Source organism: Musca vetustissima, unplaced genomic scaffold, assembly GCF_032173495.1.
Source record: "Musca vetustissima isolate MV318-11 ecotype Yass unplaced genomic scaffold, APGP_CSIRO_Mvet_v1 utg59934, whole genome shotgun sequence".
In the NCBI taxonomy this organism is placed as follows: domain Eukaryota; kingdom Metazoa; phylum Arthropoda; class Insecta; order Diptera; family Muscidae; genus Musca; species Musca vetustissima.
This window is the reverse complement of record NW_026885495.1, coordinates 42157-53344: the sequence shown is the minus strand read 5'-3', so window position 1 is coordinate 53344 and position 11188 is coordinate 42157. Positions and strand designations below refer to the sequence as shown.

The 11188-nt window shown below is 36.4% G+C and overlaps 1 protein-coding gene across 1 annotated transcript in view; it reads right to left on the bottom strand.

Moving 5' to 3' along the window:
• Nucleotides 1-2350: 2350 nt before the first annotated feature.
• The window catches only part of LOC133332760 (uncharacterized), a gene marked incomplete at both ends in the record, with an annotated part of 30287 nt that continues 21449 nt past the window's right edge, over nucleotides 2351-11188 (bottom strand). The window contains 4 exons of the mRNA XM_061541136.1: nucleotides 2351-2629; nucleotides 2957-3282; nucleotides 5952-6103; nucleotides 9691-9835. Of these exons, the coding sequence (XP_061397120.1) occupies nucleotides 2351-2629; nucleotides 2957-3282; nucleotides 5952-6103; nucleotides 9691-9835 (902 nt within the window). The remainder of the gene's footprint in view (nucleotides 2630-2956; nucleotides 3283-5951; nucleotides 6104-9690; nucleotides 9836-11188) is intronic.

The window sequence follows — 11188 nt, the reverse complement described above, 5'->3', positions numbered from 1 at the left end:
TATAGGTCGTATATAAATATATGAAAATATGTTTTTTTGAAACACCCGAAGTTGTTATACCGGCCCCATGAGGCGATGAATATATTAACTGGGTCATTAAGTTTGCAACATATTCGTCGCAGACCTTATGTTCGTCTGTCTTCCTACCTGTTGAAATCTTTTGTTATATTTTAATGGATTTAGCCACAAATTCTCCCTGAAGTTGTTCCGTTTTAGAATTCCTGGCCAAGTTTTACACAAGTATGTAATGAAAAAGTAATTTATTAGGTCTCCCATGTATATATCGAGGTGTGGGCGATGAACTTATGGGCAATCTGATTGTCACAACATTCGAATGCTAAGGATATTACCTCCTAAGGTTCGACCGTGAATTGACAATTATCGAAAAGTAACTGCTGAGAAGTCCAACTCGCAAATAGCAAGTGTTAGGGAACCAATAAGTTTATATGTGGGACAACTGGTTTGAGGCATGGAAAATGTTCGAAGTCTTCAAAATGAGCCTTTCCAGGTATTAAGTTTAATGGGAGAGACAACATTTTTGTACTCTCCTTTTATTTGAGCCCATATGTGGCATAATCATGGGTTATCTCTTCCTCGAATAAAAAATAATATTATTAAGTTCACGCTTTATTTGGTACTCGAAAACAATATTATTTAATAACCTATGCCTTAGAAATAGAAATCCACGCCTTATTTAGTCCTCGAAAAAAATATTATTAAAAATTAATACTTCGAAAAAAATAATATTCAAAAATTCACGTCATATCTAGTGGTCGTAAAATGTTATTAAAAAGTCCACGTCTTACGAGGTCCTCAAAAAAATATTATTTAAAAATTCACGCCTTATTTGCTGGTTGAAAAAAGTACTTTTTTTTATAAAAACAACAAACTGGGATTAAGCCTGACTATTTTGCAAAAACAAAATACAAATGGTATCCCAAATAACCCGCCAACACTACTGAAGTTGTAGACGAGGCACGGTCATACTGTTTGGTTTATTGCTTTAACTAGCAATACCAACAACAACGATATGTGCATTCGTCACAAAGTGACGACACATAGCAGTGGGAAATGTATTGTAGTTGTCTGTAAATGCCTTGTTGACCACGAAGTCAGGCGCCAACGAAACGAACTTCTCATTGGGGTCGTATCGCTGGTAACGTAAGAACTTCGAATTGTCACAAGAGACATTTGGGTTTGAAAGGTTTTTAGCTTCTGGGGAGAATATCCCAACAAAGAAAAACTAAGGGAACTGATGAGGATCAGTGGCGAGATCCGAAACTATAGTCTTCCCTGCCTTACCCCTCGGCGGACAATGCCATACATTCCCCACTAATAAATAGTTGTTTTTTATAAAAACAACAAACTGGCATTAAGCCTGACTATTTTGCAAAAACAAAAAAAAATTATTTAAAAATTTAAAAAAAACGTTCCAGTAGCTAGGCATTTCGGTTTCGTGAAGGATGAAAACATATAAGAAATTATTCAATACAGAGCTATGTATTGATATAACATTCACCTTAATGGTTCCAATGATGTGAGTGTAATATTGAATTAAATTTTTCTTTCCAGAAAATTTTCAATATAGATTTTTAAATTGTCCTTGCAACGTTCAGCATAGTTTTAGATTTGTTGAAGTTTTGAAATAAAAACATGTCGAATGTCCTCAAAAAACTTACAACTGGCAGTACCAAAAACGGGAAACAACGTTTTGCTATCGAACTAAAAAATAACAAAAATGAAGTTCCCATTCTATGGGAACTATACCTGCACATGGAATAATATTGCATTTTTGTATTGAGGTATCCAAAGAGGCCACTGCAGATTTCGATAACGTCCTACTTATGGTAGATGATATTAAATGTGTGTACTGTCCATGAGTCACCCAATTAATATGTCCTCCATTAATTCCATTAGTCTTATCCACGGTGTTAAGCAATAAAATAATAAAACCCACATATAATCTCCCCATAATTGCAGTTCAATGTAGCCTCAGAGCAATAAAACAATTCACCATCATCATCGTCAACAGCATTATTTATAAAGCAATAAATCAAAATAAAAACAGAAATTCCACTTATTGCAAATTACGACGACCATGATGATGATAACTGTTGTCTGCTCCGATAATACTTTTTGATATGAAACTTCATATAACAAAAGTAAACACTTTGGCCCATAGTGCAGCCACTCTGCAAACGCACACACAACGGCTTATCTAAGCCAATGTCTGGCGTGTTAAATAAACATAACAACAAACTACAGGCAGAAAAAAAACAACAACAATAACAGCAACAACAAACAAATCCAAGAGTTATGCGTTATCATAGCTCGCTGGCGCATAGCTTACCTCCAGTACGACTGCCTCCAGGGCAGGTTGTGAGATATTTTTCATTGTGGTATGATTGAGTTTGGGCGCACTGTCGGCACGATTGCGGCCCAATGATTGATTCGATGTACGGTTGTCGGCCTTGCTCAGTACCGAATTATTTGAGGATTTGTGATTTATTTCCAATGCTGAGCGTAAAATGTCAACCTTGGAGGCACTGCCGATGCCGTGCTTGGGCACACGTAATGACTCGACATTATAACTGCTGCGACGTATTGATAAATGGTCGTGGATGTCACCCTGCAAGGAAGAAAGAACGAACAACAGTGATAAAAAAATAACAACTCAAACAAAAAGTAGGGAGGTTGGGAGGTTCGGAGGTTGGGATGGGTGCCAATTTAAACAAAAGCTTCCCGTAGGCAATCGAATGAGATTGGAAAAATGAAAATTAATGAAACAGGCCATGAACTTTTCATTTCAATGGTGGTGCAGTCTAACAAAAATGCCATTAGTAAGGTCGGTAATGGGATTTTTGCATAACAACAAATCATGGTGTCTCATCAGGTCCATCATCATCAACATCATCAGCATCCACAACATCGCATCGCATGGCCAATGGCTACTTACCCTTGAACCCCGTGGCAGTGAAGATAAACTGCCAATTTGATTGTATTTTATCATTAGACTCAAACGTTCCAATGACATGGAGGTGCCCTGCTCTTTTGTCGGGGGTTCGGTTAATTTTTCCGTTTCACCTGCCTCCACCGCTTCGACAGCCTCCACTTCATCTTCCGTATCGTCCATATTGTGATCGAATTTACGCAACCACACCAAATGGAGAATACCATAGGCGATGCCGCCCACCACAGCCAACAGTCCCATATAACGGAAGGCATCACGTGTACCGAATTGTCCGATGAGTAGACCACCAGTAAAGGAACCACTACCACGGCCTATAATGGAAGATGGCAGACATATAAATAACGTAGGTGAAAAAGGAAGAACAAGCAAAAACATGCAAAATTAATGAAATTAAAATGAGAGCTCTTATAAAAAAGGTTCCGGTAAAGGAGATTTCAGAACTGTATTTAAGTGTCAAATTCATTGGAAAAAATTTTGAATACATTTGGTTGTTGAAAAATATATTATTTAAACCAGTAAGGAAAGTAGTAAAGTCGGACTGGGCCGACTATATTATACCCTTCACCACGACAGACGACTCGTTTTTTACCTATATCTACCGATTTCAGGGAACCTTGACAAAATTCGTGCAAATCGAAAGATATATACTGACTTTGGTGCATCATTTACACAAAATCGGACGAAAATATATATGCAAGCTATATCTAACTCTGAACCGATTTGGTGCACCATTTACCTATAATCGGGCGAAACTATATATGGACGCTTTATCTAAATCTGAACCGATTTTCATGAAACTTAGCACACATTATTATAGACGCAATTCATTACGCTATGCTAAATTTCAAATCGCAAATCGGAAGATATAAATCGGTCGAAGATATATATGGGAGCTATATCTACATCGGAACCGATATTCACGAAGCTTTGCACACATCATTCTAAACTTAATTCAGTACGCTATGTGAAAATTCGTGCAAATGAAAAGATTTGCAGGGACTTTAGTGGAAATCGGAAGAAAATATATATGGGAGCTATATCTAAATCTTAACCAATTTTCACGAAACTTTGCACACATCATTCTAAACTTAATTCAGTACGCTATGCCAAAATTAGTGCAAATCAAAAGATTTCCAGGGACTTGAGCGGACAAATTACCTAAAATCGGGCGAAACTATATATGGAAGCTATATCTAAATCTGAACCGATTTTCACGAAACTTTGCACACATCATTCTAGACCTAATTCATCACGCTGTGTCAAATTTCGTGCAAATCGAGAGATATATAGGGACTTTGGTACACCATTTACCTTACATCGGACGAATATATATATGGGAGCTATATCTACATTTGAACCGAGTTTTTCCAATTTCAATAGGGTTCGTCCTTGGGCCAAATAAGTGACTTGTGCCAAATTTCATCCAAATCGGATTATAAATGCGACCTGTACTTTGTTTACAATTTAACATGGACAGACGGACGGTCGGACGGACATGCATAAATCGACTCAGAAAGTGATTCTATGCATATTCTCTAAAGGAACCATGGGTCTATCTCGATTATTTTTGCCTGTTACAAACATATGCACAAAGACATAATACCCTGTATCACAGTGTGGTGAAGGGTATAAAAATGTACGCCTTATTTAGTTCCCGAAAAAAACCTACGCGTTATTTAGTCCCCGAAAAAATCTACGCCTTATTTAGTCCCCGAAAAAATCTACGTCTTATTGAGTCACCGAAAAAATCTACGCCGTATTTATTCCCCAAAAAAATATACGCCTTACTTAGTCCCCGAAAAAATCTACGCCTTTTTTAGTTTCCGAAAAAATCTACGCCTTATTTAGTCCCCGAAAAAATCTGTTCCTTATTTAATCCCCAAAAAATTCTACGCCTTATTTAGTCCCCGAAAAAATCTGCGCCTTTTTTAGTCTACGCCTTATTTAGTCCCCGAAAAAGTCTACGACTTATTTAGTCTCCGAAAAGGTCTACGCCTTATTTAGTCCACGAAAAAATCTACGCCTTTTTTAGTCTCCGAAAAAATCTACGCCTTATTTAGTTCCCGAAAAAATCTACGCCTTTTTTAGTCTCCGAAAAAATTTACGCCTTATTTAGACCCCGAAAAAATCTACGCCTTATTTAGTCTCCGAAAAAATCTACGCCTTATTTAGTCCCCGATTTCTTTTTAAATCCACGCCTTAATACAATTTTATTTGTAGAACTGGAGTTCTACATACCGTACCCTCCGCTTCCCTATAAAAGCTTCCATGACTATTGTCCTAATTCCGTTAACCTTATTTAAATATATTCGAATAGAAAATTTGCTGATCCATCACAAAAAAAAAATAATTTCAATACAAAATGCCACAGAAAAATCCATTATGGCAATCTCATCTACATAAATAACAACAAATTTGTTAAGCTTTATTGAATGGACCACAAACAACAACAACAAAACATTACATATTCGATAGGCTTCTATTTTACAAAACAAAATAATAAAATCCGATTGAGTGATTGTCCTTAAGATATCGTTTCAATTCAATCATTTTCTCACTCAAAAAAAGCAAAAAATAACAACAACAATATAGCTCAGCTTAAAGAATAACAAATGTCGTATCCTGATAGGGTATAGAAAAGGAAATTCAAGGAACAGTCCTTCGAAGCTTTAAACATTTCTTTGCTACAATATATTTTTTCTTGGTTTAGGCCTATTCTACCAGCCATGTCAGGAGGTTAGGGACAATTCCAACATACCACCTCCCTGATATTTTCAAATCAGTCTAAGTATTATGACATCGAATCGAAAAGGAATAATTCAGCAACACCAATACCCATTCGGAAAAAAAACCCATTCTCATTTCCATGCACCCATACATACACGTATCAAAAAGAAATCCAAAACACCATAACCAAAGCATCAAATTTCTAATTTCAAATAATCTGTATGGGGTTTTCTTTTTTTGGTGTCGTACTTACCCAAACTGAAGTGGGCCATGCCCAGTACACCGATCAAAGTGGCCAATAGACTTTTCGGAGCCAATATGGAACAGTATGTGGCAGCTGCCACCCACATCAGATGACATGAGAGAGCTTCCATTGCCTCAAAAGGAAAACACCACCAGGCATTTCTGAACACCACCAAGAGCAGTAGCAGCGGCAGCAGCATTTTCGTCATCAGCAACAACAACATCATCATTATCAACACCAACAACAGTAGCAGCAGTAGTAGTGGGAACACCATTAGCAATCACGAGCATCAGCATCAGTAAGGCAAATAAGGCCATTGAGAATGGATAAAATAGAAAAAATGAAGAAGAAGATGGAAAAAATTACAAAGTAGTTGGGGATTATTCATAGGTAATGCAGGAAAAAACCCAAGCAGTGAATAAAAACAAAATCAAATAGAATCACAAATAAGGCTGGCAAGCAACAACAACACAAAAACCTGTCAAATATGCCACCGTAACCGCTCAACATAAGAGCGACACATACTCGTACACTCAGCCTAACCAAATCTTGGTGTAAAGTGTCGGAGGTTTTTGTGTATGTGTATGAGTGTGGTGTTTTTTGAAAGACCACACGTCAATGGCAATAATGGAATAAGAAAGATGCTGTTCGATGTGGCACTGTGGTGAGGGACACGGATTATGGAATGTGGCATTTCAATTGAGTTGAAAAAAGTTTGGCAGTCAGTTAGTCCACGAAAAAATATTCTTTAAAAATTCACGCCTTGTGGTCAGGTATTCCCCTATAAAAATATTCTTTAACAATTCACGCCTTGAGGTCTGGTAATCCCCTATAAAAATATTCTTAAACCATTGAGCGGATGTACCCTACACAATTACCACGAAAAGTAAACTTTCTGCGGTTCTATATTCTGAGCCTGGGCAATATTTCGTGATTTTTGTACACTTTTTACCGAATATAGATCTTGAATATTGACCGATCATCATCTAAACAGCCGCTCTAAGTATTTGGTCAGATCCCCTTCATCTTGGAAAATATGTGATGTTTTGCTTTCATTTGTGGTCTAGAAAATCTGACAAAAATAACACACGGTCCACTTCATTCCAAAATTATTATGTGATCATCACTGAAAATTATAGACGTTGTCCTTGACCATAATTGGAATCTAATGGAACATTTCAAAGCGATCAGCGCTATAGTTCCGCTCTCTAGAGTGATAATGGGTTACTAAATAATATACGAATTCGGAGATACCTTTAAATATTTAGGTGTAACTCCCACATCCGAGCACATACAACAATGTAATTGGTATTAGTCTAAAGATCAACCACTCCTCTTGGATATAATATCAACTTCTCGGGTCTATGTCCTTCAGGGGTAAATATATACGCTATAGAATACAAATTTTGTAATTTTTCACACAGAAGTCTGGGTCCATTTGACCCGCTAAATATTGACTGATCTTTATCAAAACAGGCATGCTTATTCTTTTGCCCGACCCTCTCTCCATGCAAAATTTCACGATGTTCGGACCATAACTGCGGCCTCTGGAGAGCCTAGAAAAACCAACAAAAATTAAGTATTTGGTCCATTTCATCCCCTAAATATTAACCAAAAACAATAGGGGTCTTCACTGACCAGAACCCATCCTACATGCAAAATTTCGTGAAGATTGGTCCATAACTGTGGCCTGTATCGTGTACAAATTATAATGGACAGAAGGACGGACGGACACACATGTCTAGATCGACTCAGCTAATCGAGATATGACGATCGGTATACTTAAAGGTGGGTCTAGGACCAATATTTCACGGCGTTACAAACTCTTGGGGCTGCACAAAGCTATAATACCCTGACAACATAGTTGTGTAGGGTATAAAAATCCACGCCTTGTGGTCTGGTATTCCCCTATAATAATATTCTTTAAAAATGCACGCCTTGAGGTGTTGTATTCCCCTTTAACAATATTCTTTAAAAATCCACGCCTTGAGGTCTGGTATTCCCCTATAAAAATATTCATAAAAAATCCAGGCCTGGAGGTCTGATAGTTTTCTCTAAAAATATTGTTTAAAACTCAAATCCGCGGCTGAAGGTCTGATAGTTTTCTCTAAAAATATTGTTTAAAACTCAAATCCGCGGCTGAAGGTCTGATAATTCTCTAAAAAATATTCTTTAAAAATCCAAGCCTGCAGGTCAGTTAATTGTCGAAAAAATATTCTTTAAAAATCCAAGCCTGCAGGTCAGTTAATTGTCGAAAAAATATTCTTTAAAAATCCACGCCTTGAGGTCTGTTAATTGTCGAAGAAATATCCTTTAAAATCCACACCTTGAGGTCTGTTAATTGTCGAAAAAATATTCTTTAAAAATCCACGCCTGGAGGTTTGATAATTCTCTATAAAAATATTCTTTAAAAATCCAGGCCTGAAGGTCTGTTTAACCTTGAAAAAATATTCTTAAAAATTCCGGGGCTGAAGGTCTGTTTAACCTTGACAAAATATTCTTTAAAAATCCACGCCTGGAGGTCTGTTTATCCTCAAAAAAAAATTTTTAAAAAATCCTCGCCTGGAGATCAGTTTATCCACGAAAAAAAATTCTTAAAAAAATCCTCGCCTGGAGATCAGTTTATCCTCGAAAAAATATTCTTAAAAAAAATCCACGCCTGGAGATCAGTTTATCCACGAAAAAATATTCTTAAAAAAATCCACGCCTGGAGATCCGTTTATCCTCGAAAAAATATTCTTAAAAAAATCCACGCCTGGAGATCTGTTTATCCTCCAAAAAATATTCTTAAAAAATCCACGCCTGGATATAAGTTTATCCTCGAAAAAATATACTTAAAAAAATCCACGCCTGGAGATCTGTTTATCCCCGAAAAAATATTCTTGAAAAAATCCACGCCTGGAGATCAGTTTATCCTCGAAAAAATATTCTTAAAAAAAATCCACGCCTGGAGATCAGTTTATCCTCGAAAAAATATTCTTAAAAAAATCCACGCCTGGAGATAAGTTTATCCTCGAAAAATATTCTTAAAAAATCCACGCCTGGAGATAAGTTTATCCCCGAAAAAATATTCTTGAAAAAATCCACGCCTGATGATCTGCTGATCCTCGAAAAAATATTCTTAAAAAATCCAAGCCTGGAGGTCTGTTGATCCTCGAAAAAATATTCTTTAAAATCCCGGCATGGAGGTCGGTTGATCCTCGAAGAAATATTCTTTAAAAATCCACGCCTGGAGGTCAGTTAATCCTCGAAAAAATATTCTTTAAAATCCCGGCATGGAGGTCGGTTGATCCTCGAAGACATATTCTTTAAAAATCCACGCCTGGAGGTCAGTTAATCCTAGAAAAAATATTCTTTAAAATCCCGGCATGGAGGTCGGTTGATCCTCGAAGAAATATTCTTTAAAAATCCACGCCTGGATGTCGGTTGATCCTCGAAAAAATATTCATAGTCGAACTAGCCAAAATTGATCATGTCTTTTTATTTTTTGTATCCAACCTTAACCACTGTACCATCATAAATAGTCTGTATATCAGCTGTGTTTTGTATTTCTGCGGGTGTGATTAGAATTTCAAATATGTGCAAAGATTTGTGACTCTAAAGCGTGTTTCAACATCACACACACACACTCAAAGACATGTATCTTCGATTAAAAGTGAACACACACATACATATGTAGGTGCGGATGTAATTTCTAAGCGTGTGCGTATATTACATTACATACTTACAATTGTTGTTTATTACTTACTCGATGAAGGAATAGCCCACCAAACGACCGGCATGCGAAAAGAAAGCAATAATAATCAAATTAACATGTCCGAAAATTCGGGTAATTTTCTCGGCGCCATAGAGGAATGGTATACTGCTAACGGTGCCCACAGTGATGGTAATGCCTGCAAAAGAAACAAAAAAGAAAAATGTAGTGAAATGGAAAATAAGATTCTACTGCTTCTTAGGTAGTCAGTTAGTTAGTATTCCATTAACAATGTGGAAATCCTAAATTTGAGTTCCCCTTTCCCTCAGCAGCTCAGCATCATAAGCAACATTACCAACATCGACATCCCGAATTGACTTAAGTACATTATGGGCTGTGTGATGGCTGATGTTCGGAATGTGAAATGTAAAATACAATAGCCGCCCCTCTCCACCCCTCAAAATATCGCAGTTACTTAATTTCCATTAGTGTGGAATTCACGAGGGAGTTTTTTTCATTAAATTTTGTGTGTGTGTGTTTTTCCTTCTTGTGGTTTGGTTGAAATGAAAAAGCAGGCCCAATAAATTGTCCTTCCATTTAAAGACAGCGGATGTGAAAAAATTTTGTTCTCTAACAAATTTAGTTGAACTCTGTCATACACGGATAACAAACTTTTTAGTTTTTTTATATGACTAACCTATGACCTTTTGAAAAATATTTTTCTGTAGAAGAAAACTTTTTTCATGCCTCTGAACATCGTTTTGCTATTGATTATATTTGACATGTTACACAAAAAGTTTGTTTAAGAAGTCCCTTTTTTTGTTAGTTTGCTGTGGCATTTCACTGATTGACACTAATATCGATTTGTTTGTTTGTTTGCAAAAACATGACTAATATATATTTTTTCGTAAAGCAGTGTATATTAGATGGGGTACTCAATTTTTGGTATGTTAAAATAATAAATATAACAACGTTAAGCAAGGATTCTACTTTACCAAAAAATCGAGGAACGTCCTATCAGGCCTAGGCCTATTCAAGTAGAATATGGGCTATGCAACTAAGAAGTAAAAATTAGGAAAAGTCGATATGTTGACAATTTATAGAAGAGATACTTGAGGAAAGAAATACCTGAGTTCGAAGCTAGAGAATATCAATCTTCGAACATGATTTAGGCCTGGATGAAGGATTACGATGTGCAAAAAGTTGTCTATAAATACTATACCCTTCACCACACTATGCATATGGCACAAAGCAAACAGGCAAAAGGATAAGAGGTAGAAACATGGTTCCTTTTGAGAATATTCGTAGAATCACTTTCTATGTCGATTTATGCATGTCCGTCCGTCTGTCTGTCCATCTTGAATTGTAAACAAAGTACAGTAGGCCAATTCTTTAACTTTTTAACAACATTCGATATTGTTTATTTTACAACAATTTCATTTGTTTGTTTTATTGTTTTTACAATAACAAAAGAAATTTAAACAATATCGAATGTTGTTGAAAGTTACAGAATAGGCCTACAGGTCGCATTTATGATCCGATTTGGATGAAA